The 24,163-nt window shown below is 40.0% G+C and overlaps 1 protein-coding gene across 1 annotated transcript in view; it reads left to right on the top strand.

Annotated features, from left to right (window-relative positions):
* The window catches only part of FLT3 (fms related receptor tyrosine kinase 3), a 234,497-nt gene that overhangs the window by 130,960 nt on the left and 79,374 nt on the right, over window positions 1-24,163 (top strand). The window contains exons 9-10 of the mRNA XM_053708480.1: window positions 3,572-3,740; window positions 19,320-19,423. Of these exons, the coding sequence (XP_053564455.1) occupies window positions 3,572-3,740; window positions 19,320-19,423 (273 nt within the window). The remainder of the gene's footprint in view (window positions 1-3,571; window positions 3,741-19,319; window positions 19,424-24,163) is intronic.

Consider the following 24,163-nt stretch of genomic DNA (forward strand, 5'->3'; position numbering starts at 1 on the left):
GCTAAGAGTGCGCGATCCATTACTCTTGGGAATTACTCCTCTCTACCACTAGAAAGAGGCAAAGATTCCCAAACCCCAAGAGGTCTATAAAACCCCTCCAACCTCACACATACCTTAGTTTAACGTATAGCCAAGCAAAGTGAAGTAATAAAAAAAGAATAAGAGCCATAAAAGGAGCAGAGAAAAAAAGATGTGCTGAAGAAAACAAAAAAACAAAAATGAAGCAGGCAAAATTTTATAATGAAATCCGTAAAACAGCCGTATCCTGATGAAACATCAGATAAGGATGATCACAAGAAAGAGAAGGTAGCTCAGAAACTCTTCTAGCAGAAGAAATAGCCAAAAGAAATAACACTTTCCAAGAAAGTAATTTAATATCCAACTTATGTATAGCTTCAAAAGGAGGAGCCTGTAAAACCCTTAAAGGGACACTGAATCCAATTTTTTTCTTTCGTGATTCAGTTAGAGCATGCAGTTTTAAGCATCTTTCTAATTTACTCCTATTATCAAATTTTCTTCATTCTCTTGGTATCTTTATTTGAAAATCAAGAATGTAAGTTTAGATGCTGTCCAATTTTTGGTGAACAACCTGGGTTGTTCTTGCTGATTGGTAGATAAAGTCACCCACCAATAAACAAGGGCTGTCCAGGGTATCGAACAAAAAATAGCTTAGATGCCTTCTTTTTCAAATAAAGATAGCAAGAGAAAGAAGAAAAATTGATAAAAGGAGTAAATTATAATTAAGTTGCTTTAAATTGCATGCTCTATCTGAATCCGAAAGAAAAAATTTGGGTTCAGTGTCCCAAGTGTACCAAGTTAAGATTCCATGGAGCAGAAATTGGCTTGATACCAACCAGAGCCAGAATAAAACTATGACTATCAGGAAGATTAGAAATCTTTCTAAGGAACAAAACTGAAAGAGCAAAAATCTGCCCTTTCGGAGAACTGGCATATAGGCCCTTATCCAGACCATCCTGCAAGAACTATAAAATCCTAGGAATTCTGAAAGAATGGCAGGAAAAAACATGATCTAAACACCAAGAAATAAAGGCCTTCCAGACCTTGTGATAGATCATTCTAGTTTCAGGCTTTTGAGCCTGAATAAAGGTTTCAATAACAGAATCAGAGAAACCCCTATGTCTATGGACTAAACATTCAATTTCCATACCATCAGGTTCAGAGACTTGAGATTTGGATGGAAAAAACGGACCTTGAGACAGAATGTCTGACTGCAGAGGACGAGGCCAAGGAGGGCAGCTGAACATCTGTACCAGATCTGCATACCAAATCCTGCAAGGCCATGCTGTGGCAATCAGTGATTACTGACTTCTCTAGCCATATCTTGGAAATTACTCTGAGAAGACGTTCCAAAGGAAGAAACAGATAAGCAAGCTGAAGAGACCATGGAACTACTAGAGCATTCATTAACTCTGCTTTAGGATCCCTGGACCTTGCAAAGTACCTTGGAAGTTTGTTGTTCAATCAGATCTAATGCTGGGAGACCCCAGAGATTCACAATCTGATTGGACACATCCTGGTGAAGGGACCACTCCCCTGGATGTAGAGATTGACAATTGTAGAGTCTGCCTCCCATTTGTTCACCGCTGGACTATGGCAATTAAAATAATCTAATTTACTATCTGAAGGGTCTTTAAAAGAAGTGCTGTCTACCAAAGGAGTAACTGTAGAAGTACGTTTAGCCAGAGTGGTAAAGGATATAACTTTTTAAACTTTGCAGAAGGAGTAAATGAATAACCTGGCTTAGACCATTCCCTAGAAATCATATCAGAGACAGCATCAGGAATAGGGGAAGCCTCAGGGAGATTCCCAATAGTCTTAAAAACTGAATTTAAATGACTACAAGGCTTACCATCAGAAAATTTAGGATCTTTAACCCCTAAAGTAATTAAGACCTTCTTTTAAAGAGAACAAAAATGTTCAACATTAAACTAAAAGAGCCTAAAGAACAACATGCAAAATACAAACTAAGTGCACCAAAAAGCCGACGTGCGCATAACAGCAAGGATCTGTCCCAGGGCCAAATATAATAGCAAATATATAAACTTAAAAAGTGCCCATAACATAGCTATAGGAGTGTCTAAATGTTAACAAATCATACTCACCAATAGACACTCGTCCACTAGCAAACAAGCAGCAGACATCCAAACCAGTACTGAAACATATCAGCAGAGGTTATCGAATAGGAGTATATTGTAGATCCATAAAGGGAGGCAAAATATATCTATATATACATCCCTCTGACAAGTACTGTACTTTGAGGGGAAACCAGACCTAAAGAATGAAAACCCCTCTGTCTGGAGAATCAAATGCACATCCTCATTCTTTAACCACCTACAGTGGAGGCAAAGTAAAGACTATCAGGCCCATTTATCAAAGGGCTTGCGGACCTGATCCGACACTGCGGATCAGGTCCGCAAGACCTCGCTAAATGCGGAGAGCAATACGCTCTCCGCATTTAACATTGCACCAGCAGCTCACAAGAGCTGCTGGTGCAACGCCGCCCCCTGCTGACTCGCGGCCAATCGGCCGCCAGCAGGGAGCTGTCAATCAACCCGATCGTATTCGATCGGGTTGATCTCCGGCGATTCCTGTCCGCCTGTTCAGAGCAGGCGGACAGGGTTATGGAGCAGCGGTCTTTAGACCGCTGCTTCATAAGTTGTGTTTCTGGCGAGTCTGAAGACTCGCCAGAAACACGGCCCTTCAAGCTCCATACGGAGCTTGATAAATGGGCCTGTAAGGGGCCAAATTATCAAGCTCCGAATGGAGCTTGATGCCCCTGTTTCCACGCGAGCCTTCAGGCTCACCGGAAACAGAAGTTATGAGGTAGCATTCTTAAGACCGCTGCTCCATAACTTGTCAACCTGGTCTGAGGCCGCGGACATCAATCTGCCTGATCCTATACGATTGGGCTGATTGACACCCCTGCTAGCTGCCGCTAACCTGCATGGGCGGTATTGCACAAGTAGTTCACAAGAACTGCTTGTGTAATGATAAATGACAACAGTGTATGCTGTCGGGATTTATCGATGTGCGGCGTACATGATACGCTACATGTAAATTGGCCTCTAAGGCTTCAGGCTTGCCGGAAACAAAGACCTAAAGACCACTGCTCCATAACTTGTCTGCTGCCTCTGAGGCTGCGGTCTTTAATCCGCACGATCCCATACGATCAGGCTAATTGACACCCACTGTTGGCATTTAGCGATGTCTGTTGGACATGATATGCTACAACGTATCATGTCGAATAGACATTGGTAAATCTACCCCCAAGGTATGTGTGAGGTGGAAGGGATTTTATAGAGCTAATGGGATTTAAAAATATTTGCCTCCTCCTAGAGAAGAGTAATACCCAAGAGTAATGGATTGCGTACTCCCACCAACTGTATGAAAGTATGAAAATTGCCTTTAAAACAATCTGTGAGGGTCCTTGTAATACTGGTGAGGCATCTTACAGAATTTTCCCTGATCAGAGAGCTTTGTAGAATCAGGCCAAAATTGTCTTTGTCATACTGAATTTTGTGCAATTCTGTTTTTTTTTCTTTTCCAATAGACAATGGGTTTATTGATTTGAATACTTCAAGGGAAGTGCATGACATTGAGCGAAACGAAGATTTTTGTCTTCTTGTTGTGTTTAAAGCTTACCCAACTGTACAATGTATATGGTATTACTATTCTGTCTCTTTACCTTGTGATCTTCATGCAAGAAAAGATGGATATAGGTAATGTACTTACTTACATTAGTCGCATACGCTGCATGCTTATTTTTTTTTATCTTTCTTCTTTATAGAGCCCTGGGGTGGTCATGCAAAGTTTATTTTTTTTTTAAATTGTGAGCATGTTTTTCTAAAGTGTGCGCAAAATGTCTATAACAATTTTGAAAAACAAAATAATGGTACATGTTTAAGTAATTTACTTTTCTACAGCTTGCTCTAACCATTACTTTCACAGAGGAAGCTAAAATAATCTATTACAGATACAGATACATCAGTGATGCTGATTATATTAAATTGCTGATGGAGATTTAGGCTGGCTGTTCCACAAGGAATTTAATTTTCTAAGGCTACACATATGCACTATACACTATATGTATGTAAACACCCCTACTAATTATTGAGTTCAGGTGTTTAAGCCACACCCATTGCTAACACGTGCATATAATCCAGCACATAACCATGACATTTCCATACACATACATTGGCAGCACAATGTGTTGTACTGAAACGCTCAGTGACTTTAAAAGTGGAAGTGTCATAAGTGAAATTTCTGCCCTACTTGATCTGTCCTGTAAGTGCTATTATACAGTGAAGTGTAAAGGGTAGATTTACCAAAGTTTGAGCGAACATGATTCGATGTAGCGAATCATGTCTGCTCGACCTCTCTAAATGCCGACAGCATACGCTGTTGGCATTTAACATTGCACCAGTATTTCTTGTGAAATGCTTGTGCAATGCCGCCCCCTGCTCACTTGCGGCCAACCGGCTGCTAGCAGGGGCCATCAATCATCCCGATCATATCGGATCAGGATGATTTCAGTCTGCCACCAAAAAGGTGGCGGAGAAGATAAGGAGCAGCGGTTTTACTACCAGAAACGAAGGGGCATCGATGCAGCATCCGCTGCTTAATAAATCGACCGCTAAGTGTCTGGTGGCAACAACAGCCTAGTCATGAAGTGGTAGATGACACAATCTCTGAGGAAAGCTGCAAAGTACTGAAGCTCATAGCGTGTAATAATCACATTTCATCTGTTGTGTCACTCACTACAGAGTTCCAAACTACCTCTGGAAGCAACATCAAAGCAAGAACTGAGTGGAGCTTTATGTATTTTATTTCCAAGGACAAACAGGTGTACACAAACCTCACAACAATATTAACATACCAAGCATTGGCTGGAATCTAGAGCAGTGGAAATGTGTTCTCTGGTGTGATACATCAAGGTTTATTATCTTGCAGTCTGATGGAAGAATCTGGGTGTGGTGGATGAAAGGAGACCACTGTCTACTGGAATCATAGTGCCTACTTTAAAGTTTAGTGGACAAGGGATAATAGTCTGGGACTGTTTTTAAGGATTCTGGCTAGACCCCTTAGTTCTAGTGAAGTGTCATCTTAAAGGGACAGTCTACCATAGAATTGTTATTGTTTTAAAAGATAGATAATCCCTTTATTACCCATTCCCCAGTTTTGCATAAGCAACACATTTATATTAATATACTTTTTACCTCTGTGATTACCTTGTATCTAGGAACCTTCTTCCAGCCCCCTGATCACATGACTGTCACTGTTTATTATCTATTGTCTTAAATTTAGCATTGTTTTGTGCTAAATCTTCAATAACCCCCTGTGCCTGAACACAGTGTTATCTATATGGCCCATGTGTACTTTCTGTCTCTTTGTATTGAAAAGAGATTTAAAAAGCATGTGATAAGAGGCAGCCCTCAAAGGCTTAGAAATTAGCATATGAACCTACCTATGTTTAGTTTAAACTAAGAATACCAAGAGAAAAAAGCAAATTTGATGATAAAAGTAAAATGGAAAGTTGATTAAAATTAAAAGTCCTATCTGAATAATGAAAGTTTAATTTATACTAGACTGTCCCTTTAATGTCTCCAGATACAAAGACATTTTAGACAATTGGGTGATTACAGCTTTGTGGCAACAGTTTGTGGAAGGCCCTTTCCTGTTTTAGTATGAATGTGCCACTGTGAGAAGGTTAGGGTGTATGAAACTCATAATGCAGAAACAGATACACTGAACAATAAAAGTATTTTAAAAGCTTTGCTGAACGGTAAGCTAAAGAGCAGTTAGTAGTTCAAATTAAAGATCACAGAAAAAGCAGTTTGAATATAGGCCCGATGCAGAACACTAAAGTCAGATACAAAGTTCAGAGTACTTATGTAGGTTGCAGTAACAAAGTCCAGTGGACACTGGTGCTTGAAGTGTGTAGAAGAGGGTGAGGCTGTAACGGAATATCAGGTATAGGTACATGTATCATGGAAATAATGAAAAACCTCAGGGACAACAAAGGATGGTACTACAACCTTGTTGTCATGAATCTGGAACTCTGGATGCTGAATAGTTTCTGTGGAAATGAAGGCATTTTCTGGGCCTGCCTGGCTTTGAGTCTGTAAGCTGAGCAAAAATATTTATCATACTGCTGATTTATCATGCTGTGAATGCAGCATTCTCTGCGCGAGCCTTCAGGCTCACTGAAAAAAAAAGTCAAGAAGCAACGTTCATAAGAACAGATATGATTGGGATGATTGATACCCCTGCTAGCGGCAAATTGGCCGCGAATGTGCAGGGGGTGGCATTGCACAAGCATTTCACACAAAATACTTGTGCAATGATAAATGCCAACAGCGTATGCTGTAGGAATTTATCGATGTCAGGTGCTGACACTTGATAATTTGGCCCCATAGTTTCCACTCCTCAAAAGCTGACGCTTGATAATTTGGCCCCATAGTCTCTACTCCTCAAAAGCTGTTTTTTAGTTGAGTAGTTCTCTATCCCCCACCTCATAGTTTCTGCTGGGGAGCAAACTTGAGACAAAAAGGCTACAGGGTGGAGGTAATCCTTGTCACCAGATCTTTGAGATAATATTGCTCCAATGGCAGTCTCAGAAGCATCAACTTCGACATAGAAAGGCTTTCTTGGTTCAGGTAAAATCAGGATGGTTTATCAAAAGCTTGCTGTGCTTTATCAGACCAGAGAAATTTGACAGTGTTCTTGTTGAGGGCTGTAATCAGTTGAATAACACGAGAGAAGTCTAATAAACTTTCTGTAAAAATTTGCGAAGCCCACAAAGTGTTGAATGGCTTACTGTCTGGAGTGGGCCAGTTTATTATAGCTTCAATTATCTTGGAATCCATACAAATTTCTCCAGCTGCTAGGCTGAAACCCGAGAATTCTACTGAGACAGTGTTGAAAATACAATTCTCCAGTTTAGTAAATAAATCATTAGCTTGTAAGTGAGAAAGCGAAGTCCTCATGTGATCAAAGTGTTTTTGCTTAGAAGAGGAGTAAATGAGTATGTCATACAAGTAAGCTACAACATAAATGTCCAGGATATCACGACAAATGACATTTGCAAATCTCTGAAAGGTATTAGGGGCGTTGCACAGTCTAAAGGGCATCACAATGTACTCATAGTGCCCATAACGGGAATGAAAGACAGTTTTCCACTCAACTCCTTTACATACTCTCAAATAAATTTTACTGAAGATAACTGCTGATCTGAGATGATGCATGAGTTCTGGAATAAGTGGTAGTGGGTATTTATTCTTTACAGTAATGGCATTTAAGTCCATGTAATCTATGCATGGACAAAATCTTCCATTTTTTTTGCTGACAAAGAATATACCAGTCCAAAAAAGAGCCACAGCACCTATTCATTCATCAAGTGTTAATTTATTGGTGAGACATCACAGTGTACAGCAACAACGTTTCGGTCAACAATAGACCTTAATCATATTATACAAATGAACACTCCTGATCACCTTTTATACCCTTACATGTGGGAGGGGATTAAATTACCTGAACAGGTGTTACAATATTATTCAAACATTCATTTTATCTAAGTACCCCCTCTAGTGGACACAGGAGTAGACATCTTCTTAACCATTTGTGACCTGAAAGACATATATCCAAAGTTATGTATTTACAGATCTTTACAATCTATCACTCCTATAGGAATTAGTATAATATAAAAAAATTATTAAAACAAAACCATTCATATGATCATTGGATACAGTAACCACACAGATATACAAATATCTTATTAATAAATTGTATCTCTACTCATTTATAAAGTGGCATTCCAGTCAATCTCCTTATTCATCCCAAAAGGGATCAAGGACTGGAGAGTGTAAATCCAGAATGTTTCCCTATACTTAAGAATCTTAAGTCTATCACCACCCCGTCTTGGTCTCTTCACATGTTCTATAATCTGGAACCTAAGTTGAGCTATGGAGTGACCCGCCTCCACAAAATGATTAGACACAGGGGCGTCCATGTTCTTACGTCTAATATTAGATTTATGTTCATTTATCCGGTCTCTGGCTCTACGTGTCGATTCCCCAATATAAATCTTGGAGCAGGGACACTTAATTAAATAAATAATAAACTCAATGTTACAGGTATAAAAGCCTGAGATCTTAAATCTCCTACCAGTGAGCGGATGAACAAAGAAACCCCCCTTAATCATATTATTACAATTACAGCAGCCTAAACAAGGAAAATTCCCCATCTTGGGAGATGAGATAAAAGTTTGTCTCAATACCTTTTCTGGGCCCAAATCAGCCTTTACCAATGTGTCCCTTAGGTTTTTACTCCTTTTATAGGCTGCCATAGGTGGCTCCTCAAATTGTTTGAAATGTGGATTAAGATCCCTTATTACAGACCAATGTCTCCTTAATATTTTGTTCACTTTATTACTTAGGGAATTATATTCTGTAACAAACATCAATCTGTTTGTATTTTTCTCTTTACTCTTTGTACTAGTCCCACTAAGGATAGATTTCCTAGAAATTGTTTCCATTTCTTTTATCTGTTGTTCTATCAGTGGCTTTGGGAAACCTCTCTCCAAAAAATATACTAGCCCAAGCAGGTGACTTGGATGGTTTAATAAACCCTTTTTGTAAATTTTCTTCAATACATTCTTTTAACACTTTTAACTCTGGTTCCGACAGTGGATAGATGCTGTCGAAGGGAATTGGAGCTTCAAGAGATTTTACTGGAGTATCAGAATGGAGGGTAGCATTAATGTGGGACTTTAGTGTCAGGGTGCCAGGAATCAGACTGAGACGAGAAGTGCAAAAATAATCACACCTTTATTAATAGCAAAAAATTATAAAATGTCCACAAGTCAAATAACAAGCCAGGAGTCAAAACCAGAGCTTGTAGTCAGACGAGCCGAGTCAGGAGCCAAAGCGAATAGTCAGACGAGCCGGAATCAGGAACAAGGAGAACAGCAGAGTCAGGAACAAGCCAGGGATCAGGAACCAGGAAGGACGTCAGGCAGCCAGGTAATACACAGGAACTCTCACAAACAGGTCTCAGACAATGCAAAGGCAAAGCATACTGAACAGAGGCCCTTTAAATAATAAATGATGACATCACAATTATGAGACTGCATCCTGTCTCACATGGATGATGCACAACAGTCTGGCCATAAAAGGAAGTGCAGGAAGTGAGCAGCATCCCCCACAATGCACCAAGTCAGGAAGAGAGGTGAGTAAAATGGCTGCCAGCAGCACATGGCAAACACAACAGGGAAAAACCCTGACAGTACCCTCCCCTCAACGACCCCTCCCCCGCGGGAGGACAAAAGGCTTATTGGGGAAATGGGCATGGAAGGCACGGAGGAGGGAGCGGGAGCATGAACATCAGAGGAGGGAACCCAAGAACGCTCCTCCGAACCGTAGCCCCTCCAGTGAACCAAATACTGTACATGGCCCCTGGACATACGAGAGTCAATAATGCTGCTGACCTCATACTCCTCATGGTTGTCAACAAAGATAGGATGGGGACGAGGCAACACAGTGGTAAACCGATTACAAACCAATGGTTTCAAGAGGGAGACATGAAAAACATCGGAGATGCGCATAGCAGGAGGAAGGTCAAGAGCCACAGGATTAATCTGTCGGAGTATTCGAAAAGGACCAACATAACGGGGAGCCAATTTATTGGAAGGCACACGAAGGTTCAAGTTGCGGGAGGACAGCCAAAATCTCTCACCAACCTGGTAGGAAGGCGCGGGCAGACGCCTACGATCAGCCTGGAACATTTGGCGCTGCATAGAACGATGAAGGCAATCCTGAATCTGCACTCACGTGGAACGGAGTTGCCGGAGATGCTCCTCCAAAGCCGGAATACCCTGAGACATGAATGAATCGGGCAACAAGGATGGTTGAAACGCCATGAATGGGGATAACTTGGAGGAAGCATTAATAGCACTATTACGAGCAAACTCTGCCCAAGGTAACAGTTCAGACCAATTATTGTGGTGATCTGAGACATAGCAATGGAGGAACTGTTTCATAGCTTGATTAGACTGTTCCACAGCCCCATTGGATTGATGGTGATATGCTGCGGAGAAGGAAATGGATCCTCATTTGAGCACGAAAGGAACGCCAAAATCTGGAGACAAACTGGCTACCCTGGTCCGACACTATCTCCTTGGGTAACCCATGTAAACAGAAGACCTCCCGGGCAAAAATTGAAGCAAGCTCCTGAGTGGTAGGCAGCTTCATCTAGGGAATGCAATGTGACATTTTAGAAAAACGGTCAACCACCATAAGGATAACAGTATTGCCATTGGAAACAGGGAGCTCAACAATGAAGTCCATGGAAAGATGTGTCCAAGGACGCTCACCATTAGCAATAGGTTGAAGAAGACCCACAGGAAGACGTCGAGGAGTCTGTATTCTGTGCACAAACTGAGCAGGAGGCAACATACGCAGCAACATCAGAACGAAGACCTGGCCACCAGAATTGTCGAGTGACAGATCAAATCATTTGGTTCTTGCCTGGGTGACCTGCGGCTTTAGGATAGTGGTAAGTGTGCAAAAGTTTAGTTAGAAGATTCTCAGGAACAAAACACTTACCACTAGGTTTCAAAGGCGGTGCATTGGTTTGTGCAGCCAGGATCTCCTCCCCCAAGGGAGAAGTCAAATTAGTACATATGGTAGCCAAAATATGGTCAGGAGGTATAACAGGAGTAGGTACAGACTCCTCCTTGGACAGAGGTGAAAATTGTCGAGAGAGGGCATCAGCCCTAACATTCTTACTACCAGGCAGGTAGGAGACCACATAATTAAATCGAGACAAAAAAAGCGCCCATCTGGCCTGTCGGGGTGACAAACGTTTAGCTTCAGATAGATAAGTTAAATTCTTGTGGTCAGTAAGAATGAGCACTGGCACGCTAGTACCCTCGAGAAGATGCCTCCATTCCTTGAGTGCCAAAATTATGGCCAGTAATTCCCTGTCGCCAATTTCATAATTGCACTCCGCTGGAGACAATTTCTTAGAGAAGAAACCACATGGATGCAAGAAACCGTCAGGAGTAGGACGTTGAGACAAGAGGGCACCTACTCCAGTCTCAGACGCATCAACCTCAAGAACAAAAGGCAGGACAGGGTTAGGATGAGCCAGAACTGGAGCGGCAGCAAAGGCAGTCTTAAGACTATCAAAGGCCTCAATGGCAGTAGGTGACTAATGGAGTGGATCATTCTCTTTACGGGTCATGTCTGTGATAGATTTGACCAAGGAAGAAAAGTTTTTAATAAACTTTCTATAGTAATTGGCGAACCCCAAAAAACGTTGAATAGACCGAAGACCAACTGGGAGAGGCCACTGCAGAACTGCAGATAACTTGTCAGGATCCATGGAGAACCCTGCAACGGAGATAACATAACCTAGGAAGGTTACTTGAGTCTGATGGAACTCACATTTCTCAAGTTTACAAAACAGGCCATTCTCACGTAGTCTCTGAAGAACCCATGTAACATCAGAACGATGAGCCTCAATTGTGGGTGAGTGTATGAGGATGTCGTCTAAGTACACCACAACACACTGTTGCAACATATCTCATAGGACATCATTAATAAATTTCTGAAAAACAGCAGGAGCATTAAATAGGCCAAAGGGCATTACAGGATACTCATAATGCCCGCTCCTGGTGTTAAATGCTGTTTTCCATTCGTGACCCTCCTTAATCCTAACGAGATTGTACGCTCCTCTCAAATCAAGTTTAGTAAAGACCGTAGCTCCCTTGAGGCGGTCAAAGAGTTCCGTAATGAGCGGAATAGGGTAAGCATTCTTAATGGTAAGACGATTAAGACCCCTATAATCGATACATGGTCTTAACTCACCACCCTTTTTCTTCACAAAGAAGAAGCCAGCCCCTGCAGGAGAGCAGGATTTGCGGATGATCCCCCACGACAGAGCATCGGCAACATACTCCTCCATAGCACAATTCTCTGCAACAGACAGAGGGTACACCTGGCCCCGAGGAGGAATGGCTCCGGGTTGCAGGTCTATGGCACAATCGTAAGACCGGTGAGGAGGCAATGTACCGGCATGCACCTTGTCAAACACGTCTTGGAACTCTCGGTACTCCTCTGGCAATTGAGATACCGAAGAAGTGCACAAGACTTTAACTGGTTTCCGAAGACAAGTGGAAATACATTGCGGGGACCACAACAAAATTTCGGACCTGCGCCAGTCGAGACTGGGATTGTGCTTTTGGAGCCAGGGATAACCCAGAACAACTGGAAAATGTGGAGAGTTTATCACCTGGAACTGGAGGATTTCAAAATGGAGAGCCCCAACAGCCATGGACAACGGAGCAGTTTCGTGAGTAACGAGTGCGGGCTGAAGGGGCCTGCCATCAATGGCCTCAATAGCAAGCGGAATTGACCGAGGCAAAACAGGAATGGAGTGCTTTGATACAAAAGCACTGTCAATTAAATAGCCAGCAGCACCGGAGTCAACAAGAGCCTGAGTGACTATGGAGGAGTCCACCCAGGAAAGGACAACCGTGACCAAAGGTTTCTCCTTAAGCGATTCCGGGGACAAGGATAATCCACCCAAGGTCTGCCCCCGACAGGACCTTAGGTGTGAGCGTTTCCCGGCCGTGTAGGACAAGACTTCAAAAGGTGGCCCTGTAACCCACAATAGAGGCAGAGCCCCTCCCTCCTCCTAAAGGCCCTCTCTGCCGCGGAGAGACGCGTGAATCCCAACTGCATCGGCTCAGCAGTACCTGGTGACTCGGGACCAGGAGGCATGGGAGGAGAGGAAGGCATGGGTGGGAACGAACACGTACGAGACAACGGAACAGGAGGCTTCCGCAAGCGCTCCTTGAAAGAGGGCCTCTCTCTGAGTCTGATGTCAATTAGGATCAAAAAAGACACCAATGCCTCGAGATCCTCTGGTAAATCTCTGGCAGCAACTTCGTCTTTAATCGCATCAGAGAGCCCATGAAAGAAGGCGGCAACAAGGGCTTCATTGTTCCAACCTACCTCTGCGGCAAGCGTACGGAACTCAATAGCATACTGAGCAACAGATCTTGTACCTTGCTGAATGGACATGAGTCGTTTAGCAGCAGAGGAGGAGCGAGCCGGAACATCAAATACCCTTCGAAAGGAGGCCACAAATTCAGGGTAATTTGAAATCACAGGTTTATTAGTCTCCCACAAGGGATTAGCCCAGGCAAGAGCTGTGTCAGAGAGTAACGAGATGAGAAATCCCACCTTAGCTCTGTCAGAGGGAAACACCTGAGGAAACATCTCAAAGTAAATGCCCACCTGGTTCAAAAACCCTCTGCACTGAATAGGATCGCCTCCATATCGCTGAGGTGCAGAACCGGACATGCTCCTGGTAGGCAAAGGTGCAGCAGCGGAAACAGGAGCAGCCATAACATGCGGAACACTTTGGTCCAAATGTGCAGTGCGAGCCAGCAGGGTTTGCAGGGCTAGTGCAAATTGATCCAAGCGGTGATCCTGTACATCCATCCTGGAAATGATGGCAGGTAAAGGTGGATAATTAGCAGCATCAGGATTCATGGCCTTTGCGTAATGTCAGGGTGCCAGGAATCAGACTGAGACGAGAAGTGCAAAAATAATCACACCTTTATTAATAGTAAAAAATTATAAAATGTCCAAAAGTCAAATAACAAGCCAGGAGTCAAAACCAGAGCTGGTAGTAAGACGAGCCGAGTCAGGAGCCAAAGTGAATAGTCAGACGAGCCGGAATCAGGAACAAGGAGAACAGCAGAGTCAGGAACAAGCCAGGGATCAGGAACCAGGAAGGACGTCAGGCAGCCAGGTAATACACAGGAACTCTCACAAACAGGTCTCAGACAGCGCAAAGGCAAAGCATACTGAACAAAGGCCCTTTAAATAATAAATGATGACATCACAATTATGAGACTGCATCCTGTCTCACATGGATGATGCACAACAGTCTGGCCATAAAAGGAAGTGCAGGAAGTGAGCAGCATCCCCCACAATGCACCAAGTCAGGAAGAGAGGTGAGTAAAATGGCTGCCAGCAGCACGTGGCAAACACAACAGGGAAAACCCCTGACATTTAGACAGTGATGAAGAGAAAATTGGGACTTAAAATGCACAGTTCCAGTTTCCCAGTCAATAAAGAGATTATGCCTTCATAACCAGGGGAGGCCACGCACTAAAGGAAACACTGGTGAAGTTACTAAACTAAACATCTATTGATGCTCAGGCCCAAATGTGACCAAAAAGGAAAAAGTCTCTTTTGTGATTGGACCGATTTTTAACAATGATCCATTGATGAGCTGTATGTGAATTGACTTTTCTTTAGTGATCTGAAGTCTTTGGGACCAATTGGGTGTCCAGAAAACATCCGCTGGCCACAGAATCGATCATGGTAGGTAAACTAACAGAGTTCTTATTCCACTGCAATAAAAGAGGTAGGGACAAATGAGGTTTTAAATATCTAGGCATTTGATCAATGGTAAGAATGGGAAGAGACTGCTTACCACTAGGAGTCTTTGTTTTCTGTGGTACAAGCAGAAATTTAACAACCTTCTTTGCTTATCGGCTTCAGAGAGGGGACCCCGGACCCCTCCTATTTGCATGAGTTGTTCGTTAGAGACAGCAGGTGAAGGTGGGGGTAGAGGCGAACAAACTTCTTGTGAGGAGAACTATAAGCAGCAGCCTTTTCCATGCGCCTCTCCCTAAGCTGGAGTCAACAGAGAAATAAGGTTTTCTAGTGTTTTAGGGACCCGTACTCGTGCCACTTCATTTTTCAAAGTATCAGACAGACCAAACCTGTATTGATCCAGGAGCTTCATTTCAATAATTTAATGTGGCAAGGTGAAGAAACTCAATTATATATTCCTCCACATTTCTTTTAGCTTGTTTGAGGGCACGTATCTTAGCTTGTGCAGTGGAGATCTTGTAGGGGTCTTCATTTTGTGACTCAAGTCTTTGCAAGAATTGATCCCAAGACTCGGTATAGGGCTGTGAGTGACATGGAGTTGGTGAGCCCATAACTGTGGTTCACCAGAAAGAAGTGAAATAACAGTTCAAACTGTCTGAGTTGTAAGTTCTGGGTTGCGGAGAAAACAGAATCTGACAAGAATTGATAAAAGTCCGAAATTGTGGCTGTCCCCATTAAATTTTTCAGGTTAACGTACAACTTCAAAATACAAAAATCCTTCCCTCTTAGTAGTAAATTGCTTAATGCTAGATATGATTATTTTTGGACTACACAGGTCTCTAAAATACAAATTGTCACTATAAATTACACCTTTAAAAACAGCTTCAATTAAACTACGGCTATAGAGACTACTTTTGATTTAAAATATTAAATATATTTAACAATCACTTATACTTTACGAGCAACCAATATTTGAGAGTTTCAGCGTGCATACGTCTTCCTTTTGGTTTTTTTCTATGTATGAGAGGGGTGCAGGACATACATGCACCCTATAAGAAAGATAAGTGCAAATTCTTCTACTTGCGCTTGACCCTCTATTGTATGTATATATATATATATATATATATATATATATATATATTTATGCAACTGTGCATAAACCTTCCATTCGGCCACCACTAACAAATGCTCACAAGCTGAAACGGCTGCCTTGGGCAGAAAAATACATGAAGACTAATTTTGAAACAGTCCTGTTCACTGATGAGTGCCGTGTAACCCTGGATGGTCCAGATGGATGGAGTAGTGGATGGTTGGTGGACGGCCACCCTGTTCCAACTAGGCTGCAACGTCAGCAAGGCGGTGGTGGAGTCATGTTTCCGGCCGGAATCATGGGAAGAGAGCTGGTCGGCCCCTTTAGGATCCCCGAAGGTGTAAAGATGACCTCTGCAAAGTATGTGGAGTTCCTGACTGACCACTTCCTTCCCATATACAGAAGGAAGAACTATGCTTTCCGTAATAAAATCATCTTCATGCATGAGAATGCACCATCTCATGCAGCAAAGAATACATCTGCATCAATGGCTGCTATGGGGATAAAAGGATAGAAAGTCATGATGTGGCCTCCATCCTCCCCTGACCTCAATCCTATTGAGAACCTTTGGAGTAGATATGTGCATGATCGAAAAATTTGGTTCGGTTCGGATCGAATTCGGAAAACTTCGAATGAATTTGTTTCGGATTAGTTTCGGATTCATTCAGATTTGAAAAAATTCAGCTGGATTCAGATCGATTCGGTTCGGTACGGAAATTCGGAATTTCGGTATGTGTGCTGTGTATTAGACTAGTATTATGTACTGTATATTAGGTGTAACCCATAGCAGAGTGATATAACCTAATATACTGTACAATACTAGTGTAATCCATGGCCATCCGAATTTACAGAATAAATCCGAACTAATTCGGATTTATTTGGTAAATTCGGCAGTATTTTAATTCGGAAATTTGGTTCGATCCGAATCTCCGAATTTGCAGAATTTTCCGAATTTCCGAATCGATCCGAAATGAATTGCACATATCTACTTTGGAGCATCCTCAAGCAAAAGATTTATGAGGGTGGGAGGCAGTTTACATCCAAACAGCAGCTCTGGGAGGCTATTCTGACATCTTGCAAACAAATTCAAGCAGAAACTGTCCAAAACAGCACAAGTTCAATGGATGCAAGATTTGTGAAGCTGCTATCAAATAAGGGGTCCTATGTTAAAATGTAACGTGACCTGTTAAAATGTTTAAAAAGTTAAACTGTTGTTCAAAGTTTGATTGAAATAGCTTTTGATTTCAGTAAATATGCTGCAAACACAACAAATGACCATTTTCAGTTCTTTACAACCTATAAAGTGTTTTGAAACTTACTGTGCGTAATAATTTGGAACAGTGAATTGTAAGTTTTTTATTTTGAAAAAAAAAAAATACTGTTATCATTAGGAGGTTTGTTCAATAAAATTTGAATTGTACTCTTAATAGTTGATAACATGAGAATTATGCTGACTGTTGTTTATATCAATTATTTAGGTAAATGAGAAATATATCATTGGCATAATAATTTGGAACAGGGTGTATATATATATATATATATATATATATATATATAACAAGAGTAATACAGATCAGCACTCCCAGCAACTCATGCAGCTTCCAGGGTGCACTTAAAGGGCCACTAAAGCCAGAATCTTTCTTTCATGATTCAGATAGAGAATACAAATTTAAACAACATTACAATTTACTTCAATTATTTATTTTGCTTCATTTTTTAGATATCCTTAGTTGAAGAAAATGCTCACATGGTGAGCCAATCACATGAGGCTTCTATGTGCAGCAACAAATCAGCAGCTACTGAGCATATCTAGATATGCTTTTCAGCAAAGAATATCAAGAGAATAAAACAAATTAGATAATAGAAGTAAATTAGAAAGATGTTTAGAATTACATTCTCTTTCTAAATCATGAAAGAAAAAATGTGGGTTTCATGTCCCTTTAAACATCAGCATAGATTCCAAAACCAACAAGGCACTCTCCGGTTTTGATATGCATCAAATATCTTAAATGAGAGTGCCTTGTTGATTTTGGAATATATATCAAAATAACAAGAGTATTGCATTGAGCAATGATACTTTTTTATTGGACTAATTATACATTTATAAGATGACAAGCTTTCGGAAGAGTGTCTTCCTTTTTTCAAGTCTCAAGTTTTTTTCAAGTTTCAAGTTTTCAAGGGTCAAAGGTCTCTTTGTAGTTTGAGACATCCTGTCTGTTAGGTGAGGTGTATCTGGTCACAGCGGGCAATCTGAAATGTATACTAATCAGTAAGGGGGTTTTATGTATATTCTTGACATCAGAACTGTAATACAAATGAATGCATTTATCAATGGTCAAAGCATATCCAAGTTTAATATTTCATATATAAATCAATTCTTCTATCTTATCATATATATGTATATGTGTATATATATATATATATATATATATACCGTATATAATATATATATATATATATATATATACCGTATATAATATATATATATATATATATATATATATATATATATATATATTATCTAATGTCACTCATCAATACCCTGACAGCACGCACAGATTGTGCTACTGCATTTACTTGCTGTGTTAGAGTTTTAACATTTTGGCTGAGTTATTCTGTGAGAGGGTTAGGGTGTATGGAACTCAGAATGCAGGAACAGATACACTGAACTACAAAAGTCTTTTAGAAGCTTTTCTGAACAGTAAGCAAAATAACAATTGATAGTTACATTTGAAGATCACAGAAACAGCAAGTTTGAACATAGGTTCAATGCAGAACACAAAAGTCTGATACAAAGTTCAGAATACTTAAGTAGGTTGCAGTAACAAAGTCCAGTCGACACTGGTGCTTGCATTTTGCAGTAGAGGGTGAGCGTGTCACAGAATACCAGGTAGGTACAGCAGATACAGCGGGTTGGAGGAAAGCTGAGACAGGATACTCAGGGTACTGAGCAGGCACAGGATACCCAGTGGGTACTGTTGATGAGACTGTAATGGGATACCAAGTAGGTAGCACTACAGAATCTGTTGGCGCTCTACAAATAACCGATAATAATAATAATAGGTACAGAAGGCACAGCTAATTTGAATATATATATATATATATATATATATATATATATATATAGACACACACACACAAAAAGATGATAATTACATAGTCATGGATGACATAGACGTAGTATGGATGGTTTTGTGCTTATGCAGCCACATTACATCACAGTGCTCTGCAGTCTGTCTTTTGTGTAGGGGAGCGCAGCCAAAGTGGTCTATTCTGACCTTTGTCTATTATTCCTGCCCATGTGGTATATCCACCATACCATGTCTAAATGGCACTTGCCCCATGGCCAAAGAAGTTTTTTTTCTCCATGAAAGGTCTTCATTTGCACTGGAGGAATCTTTTGAAATCTCATCCCCCCCACACACCCATATTTTTTAGTTATTTCAGCCCTTTTTCTCTGTAGGTAATATTTTTTTTTTTTATGTAATCTTGAGCACGGTTTAGTAAATCATGCATTTGTTTTTGTTATTTTGCATAATTTACTAAATTGTGCACACGATTATACGAAATAAAAACTTACAAAAAATTGCCACGCTGTGACTTTGTACTTCTTTCCATTCATATTCCCCATTTTTTTGTATTGTTTATCATTAATCAAATTTAAAGCAGCTGATATATTAATCTTAAGTTTGCATTACATTGTATTGTTTGTAGTATTCAAGTATTGATATATAAAAGCACTTAAACTTGCCCACTTTATCTAATTACATATCTTTTTCTCATTTGTTAAACAGCCAATCAAAACATTGCAGTCATAGGTTTGAACCTGGAGAGTATATGTTCTATGTAGAAAATGATGATGTGCATCTTAGCAAAAACTTCTCTCTGAATATTCTACGTGAGTAGCTTCTAATTTAATAACTACCCTCATCTTCCTACACTTTAATGACATTCAATATTATCTGCAGAAAAGCTATAAAAACATCAGCTACTTGCCTGAGTACATTGTTCCTTTATTGTTTTCTAATTGAAAATGAACATTTCAGTACCCATGTATTGGTTTAAGTATAAGTAGAGACACAGGGGCCGATTTACTAAGCAGTCAATCTTCCCCAATGCATCTGTTTACGCACGAGCCTTCAGGCTCGCCAGAAACAGGAGTTAAGAAGCAGCGGTCTTAAGACCGCTGCTCCTTAACTCATCCACTGCCTCTGAGGCTGTGGATATCAATCTGCACAATCTCATACGATCGGGTTAATTGACACCCCCTGCTAGCGGCCCATTGGCTGTGAATCTGCAGGGGGCGGCATTGCACAAGCAGTTCACAAGAACTGCTTGTGCAATGATAAATGCCGACAGCGTAAGAGAGAGAGGGAGAAGGAGGAAAGCTAAAGATAGAGTGAATGAAGTGATAGAGAGAAAATAAAGAGAGAGAATAGAGAGAGAGAGGATAAATAGAGAGGATAGAGAGAAAGAGAGAGAATAAAGAGAGAGTTGATAAAGAGAGAGAGAGAGGGTATAAAGAGAGATGATAGATGATAGATAGATAGATAGATAGATAGATAGATAGAGATGGGATAAAGAAAGAGAAATGATAAAGAGACGGGGAATAAAGATAGAGACATGGGATAAAGAGAGAGAGGGGATAAAGAGATAGAGAGGATAAAGAAAGTGAGGGAGTGGGAAGGAGGATAAAAAGAGAGAGAAAGGGAAAGGGAGGATAAAGAAAGAGAGAGGGGAAAGAGAGGGTAGAGAGAGAGGATAAAGAAAGAGAGAGGAAGGGAGGATACAAGAGAGAAGAGGATAAAGAAAGAGGGAGAGAGTAGAGTGATAAGATTAAGGGAGAGAAAAGAAAGAGGGGAGTAGATAGAGAGAGATAGGATAAATAGAGAGAGAGCGGATAAATAGGGGGGATAAAGAGAGAGCTGGGGACAAAGGGAGAGAGATTAAGAGTAAAGAGAGAGGATAAAGAAAGACACAGAGAAAGAGGTCATAAAGAGAGTGGATAAAGAAAGAGAGGGTAAAGAGCTAGAGGCTAAAGAGAAAAAGGAGGTCTTGAACTCACTGAATACTAGAAGAAAAAGGGCAGACTCTCATCAGCCCGAAGGAAATACATTTGTCGGTAAGTATAAATTGTTTTTTCCTTCTTAGCTGATGATAGTCCATAGCTTTATAAAATGTGAGATACAATACCAAGCTGAGAGTCCATGTTAAGTACGGGTGGGACAAAAAGTAATTATTATCAACAAAGTGGAAAACAGCACACTCTTTATCACTGGGGCATGGAATCACAGACTTGCCAGGTCCTCATCTGCAGCATCAAACAATAGATCCCAGCCTCCAAATTTAAAACAGACAAAAAAGTACAGCGTTTCAGGCCAGTACTAGACCCTTAGTCATGTATGTTTGATTACACTCAGGTTTGTGTCTTTTATACCCTCACCTGTTACAATAGGAGCACTATCAGCATATTAGTGACATCTTGTGGACATAAAAAGAATTGCATCTCAAACATTTTTATGTCTCAATAATGCATGTGCTTCTATAGGCATAATATATGAGCTAAAAAAACAATTAAAAACACATACAACCCATATATATTATTAAAAATGAGAATAATGCACAGCATATAGAGCATCCACTTGAAAAAATACCTACAGGACATTTAAACAAATAGGTTCCAGTCAAAATCTCTATTTAGACCTTTTGGGGTTAGTGCCTTTAATTTATGTATCTAGAACATCTCCCAGGTTTTCAAAATATGTTCCTTATCCCCGCCCCTCCTAGGTCTAAGTACTTGTTCTATGATTTGAAACCTCAATTGGCTGATGTTGTGACCCATAGAGAGGAAGTGAGAGGAAACAGGTGCCTCCTTATTTTTGGTAGCTTATTAACATTTGTACAAGATTTAAATGAAGCTGTGAGGGGTTTAAGATTCATGGTGTATATGAGTGAAACAGGTATACAATACCTGGATGCTTTTGTTGATGTTGAAAATGGGTTCTTAAAAACAGATTTATATACTAAAACCATGGATAAAAATAACCTATTAAAATGTGGTAGCTGCCATCCAAAGAATGTGTTTAGAGTGATACCAAGTAAATTCATGAGAGTGAAACGTATAGTGACAGATGATAATAGATATAGGTTACAAGAGATGGCAAAGAAATTTACAACTATGGGCTATTTAACCAAATTAGTTACAGAACAACTAAAAGGGACATTAAACACTTTGAGATGGTAATATAAAATGATAATTTATATATATATATATATATATATATATATATATATATAAAGTTTCCAATATACTATTACTTTCATTATTTAATTTGTCCCCTTTTCCTGTAATTCTAATTCCATTTTGAAATTGTGAGCTTTTCAGTTCCTGTTAGAAATAGAAGTGCAGAACACTGTTATATTCCACACAGCCATTGGCTGCACACTCTAGTGACTTATTTATAACTACTTTTAATTGGCCACAGAAGAGAAGGTAACCTAAGTTACAACATGACAGTCCCAATTGTTTTATAGACACTAAAACTTTACACTTATTTTGTCAATATTTAAGCAGCCAAATAAACTTTAAAAAAAATCTACATGTTATTCTCAGACTAATCATTTATTTGAATGCATCATTCTATCTAGTATTTAGTGTTTAATGTCCCTTTAATATAGTAACTCATGATGATAAGTCTAAAAAGAAGGATAAGAGGCAAGAGAAAGATAATATAATTTTTGTGACACAATATAATCGATTGAGTCATAAGATCACACAGATATTAAAGAGACACAGGCATATATTAAGGGGTTTTAACCCCCAGGTAGAAGTATTCAAAAATGAACCCATGGTTGCCTATAGGAGAAATAGAAGTTTAAAAGATATGTTGGTACATGCTGATGTAGGAAGTGAAAAAAGGCAGTCTAGAGAACTATAGGTCAAACTAGTTACCCATGTCTAAACTGCAGTGATTGCAGTTCCATGATCAAGGGTGATTTTTTTTTTTATCACCCAACCAATGGTATTACATTTTATATAAGGGATTCTTTAACATGTAGATCCTCTTTTGTTATCTATGTTATTAAATGCCTTTGTGGACTAATCTATGTAGGAGAGACCTGAAGAGAGGTTAGAGAGAAGATAACAGAGCACAAATCAAATATTAGAAGTAAAGATAAGGCGGCACCTGTTTCCTCTCACTTCCTCTCTATGGGTCAAAACATTAGCCAATTGAGTTTTCAAATAATAGAACAAGTAGTTAGACCTAGGAGGGACGGTGATAGGGAACATCTTTTGAAAACCAGGGAGATGTTCTGGATGCATACATTAGATGCACTAACCCCCAAAGGTCTAAATAGAGATTTTAACTGGGCCCTATTTCTTTAATTATTATGTACGTATTTTTTCTAAGAAATTCTTCAAGTGGATATTGTATGCTCTGTATGTTGTGCATTATTCTCCTTTTTAATTGTATATATGGGTTTTATGTGGTTTGAATTGTTTTTTTAGGGCATATATTATGCCTATAGCAGCACTTGTATTATTGAGATAGATAAAAAAAAATGAGATGTAATACTTTTTTATGTCAACAAGATGTCACTAATATGCTGATAGTGCTCCTATTGTAACAGGTGAGGGTATAAAAAACACAAACCTGTGTATAATCAAACAAACATGACTAAGGGCCTAGTACTGGCCAGAAACGTTCTTTTTTCCTTGGACCCAATGTAAAAAATAAAGGTCTGTTTTAAATTTGGAGAATGGAATCTATTGTTTGATGGGACAAAAAGTAGGCAGTTCCTATTTGCCAGACACTGTGTCCTGAAGGACTTTCCTGCCAAAAGCTGCATCAGAAGAAGCATAAATGTCAAAATGATAAAAAAAATGTGTGACAGGAAGACCAAGTTGCCACCTTGCAAATCTGTTCTAAAGAGACATCATCCTTGAAATCCCAGGAAGTAGATACTGATCTCGTAGAATGAGCAGTTACTCATGAAAGCCTCCACCTCAGCTCGGATCTCAGAACTTAATTTTAAAATTTTACACCACTGGTACTTTACCCCCACATGCTTAAAGACCTTATACCCACAGAGATCTGATCTATGTTGGCGCTGTAAACACAATGTTGTAAATATGGGGCATATATGGTGGAATTGCACTAACATTAACCCCTTCTGGAAACAGAAAAAAATGCTGGGAATAAATATACAAACTGACCCGCTAATATGGCCGTTAACTAAACCACCCAAACAACTCCATGCAACACATTTGGCCATACTCAAAATAGTGAGTAATAGTACTAAAATATGAATTGCTCAATTTTGGAAACAAGACCAATCTCCCACCCTAGCCCAGTGGGTTTATTCTATACAGTTGGAGGAATACCATTACATGAAAACAATGCGCAAATACTTCTTTCATGAGTTGCTCTTTATTTAGGAAGATTACATACCCAACAAATATGCTAAATGATTTGATGATATAAGACATAACTTAATAACAGCTTAGAGGTTACTTTGGCTGGATTTATTGGCGAGACCTGTACCATGGGATCTACTCTACAAATGGCAATCCTTTTCTTTTCTACTTTTTATTTTCTTCCTTCTTCTCTCTCTAGAAAATAGAAAACAAAATGAG

This window comes from Bombina bombina, chromosome 3 (genome assembly GCF_027579735.1).
Source record: "Bombina bombina isolate aBomBom1 chromosome 3, aBomBom1.pri, whole genome shotgun sequence".
NCBI classification, from domain to species: Eukaryota; Metazoa; Chordata; class Amphibia; order Anura; family Bombinatoridae; genus Bombina; species Bombina bombina.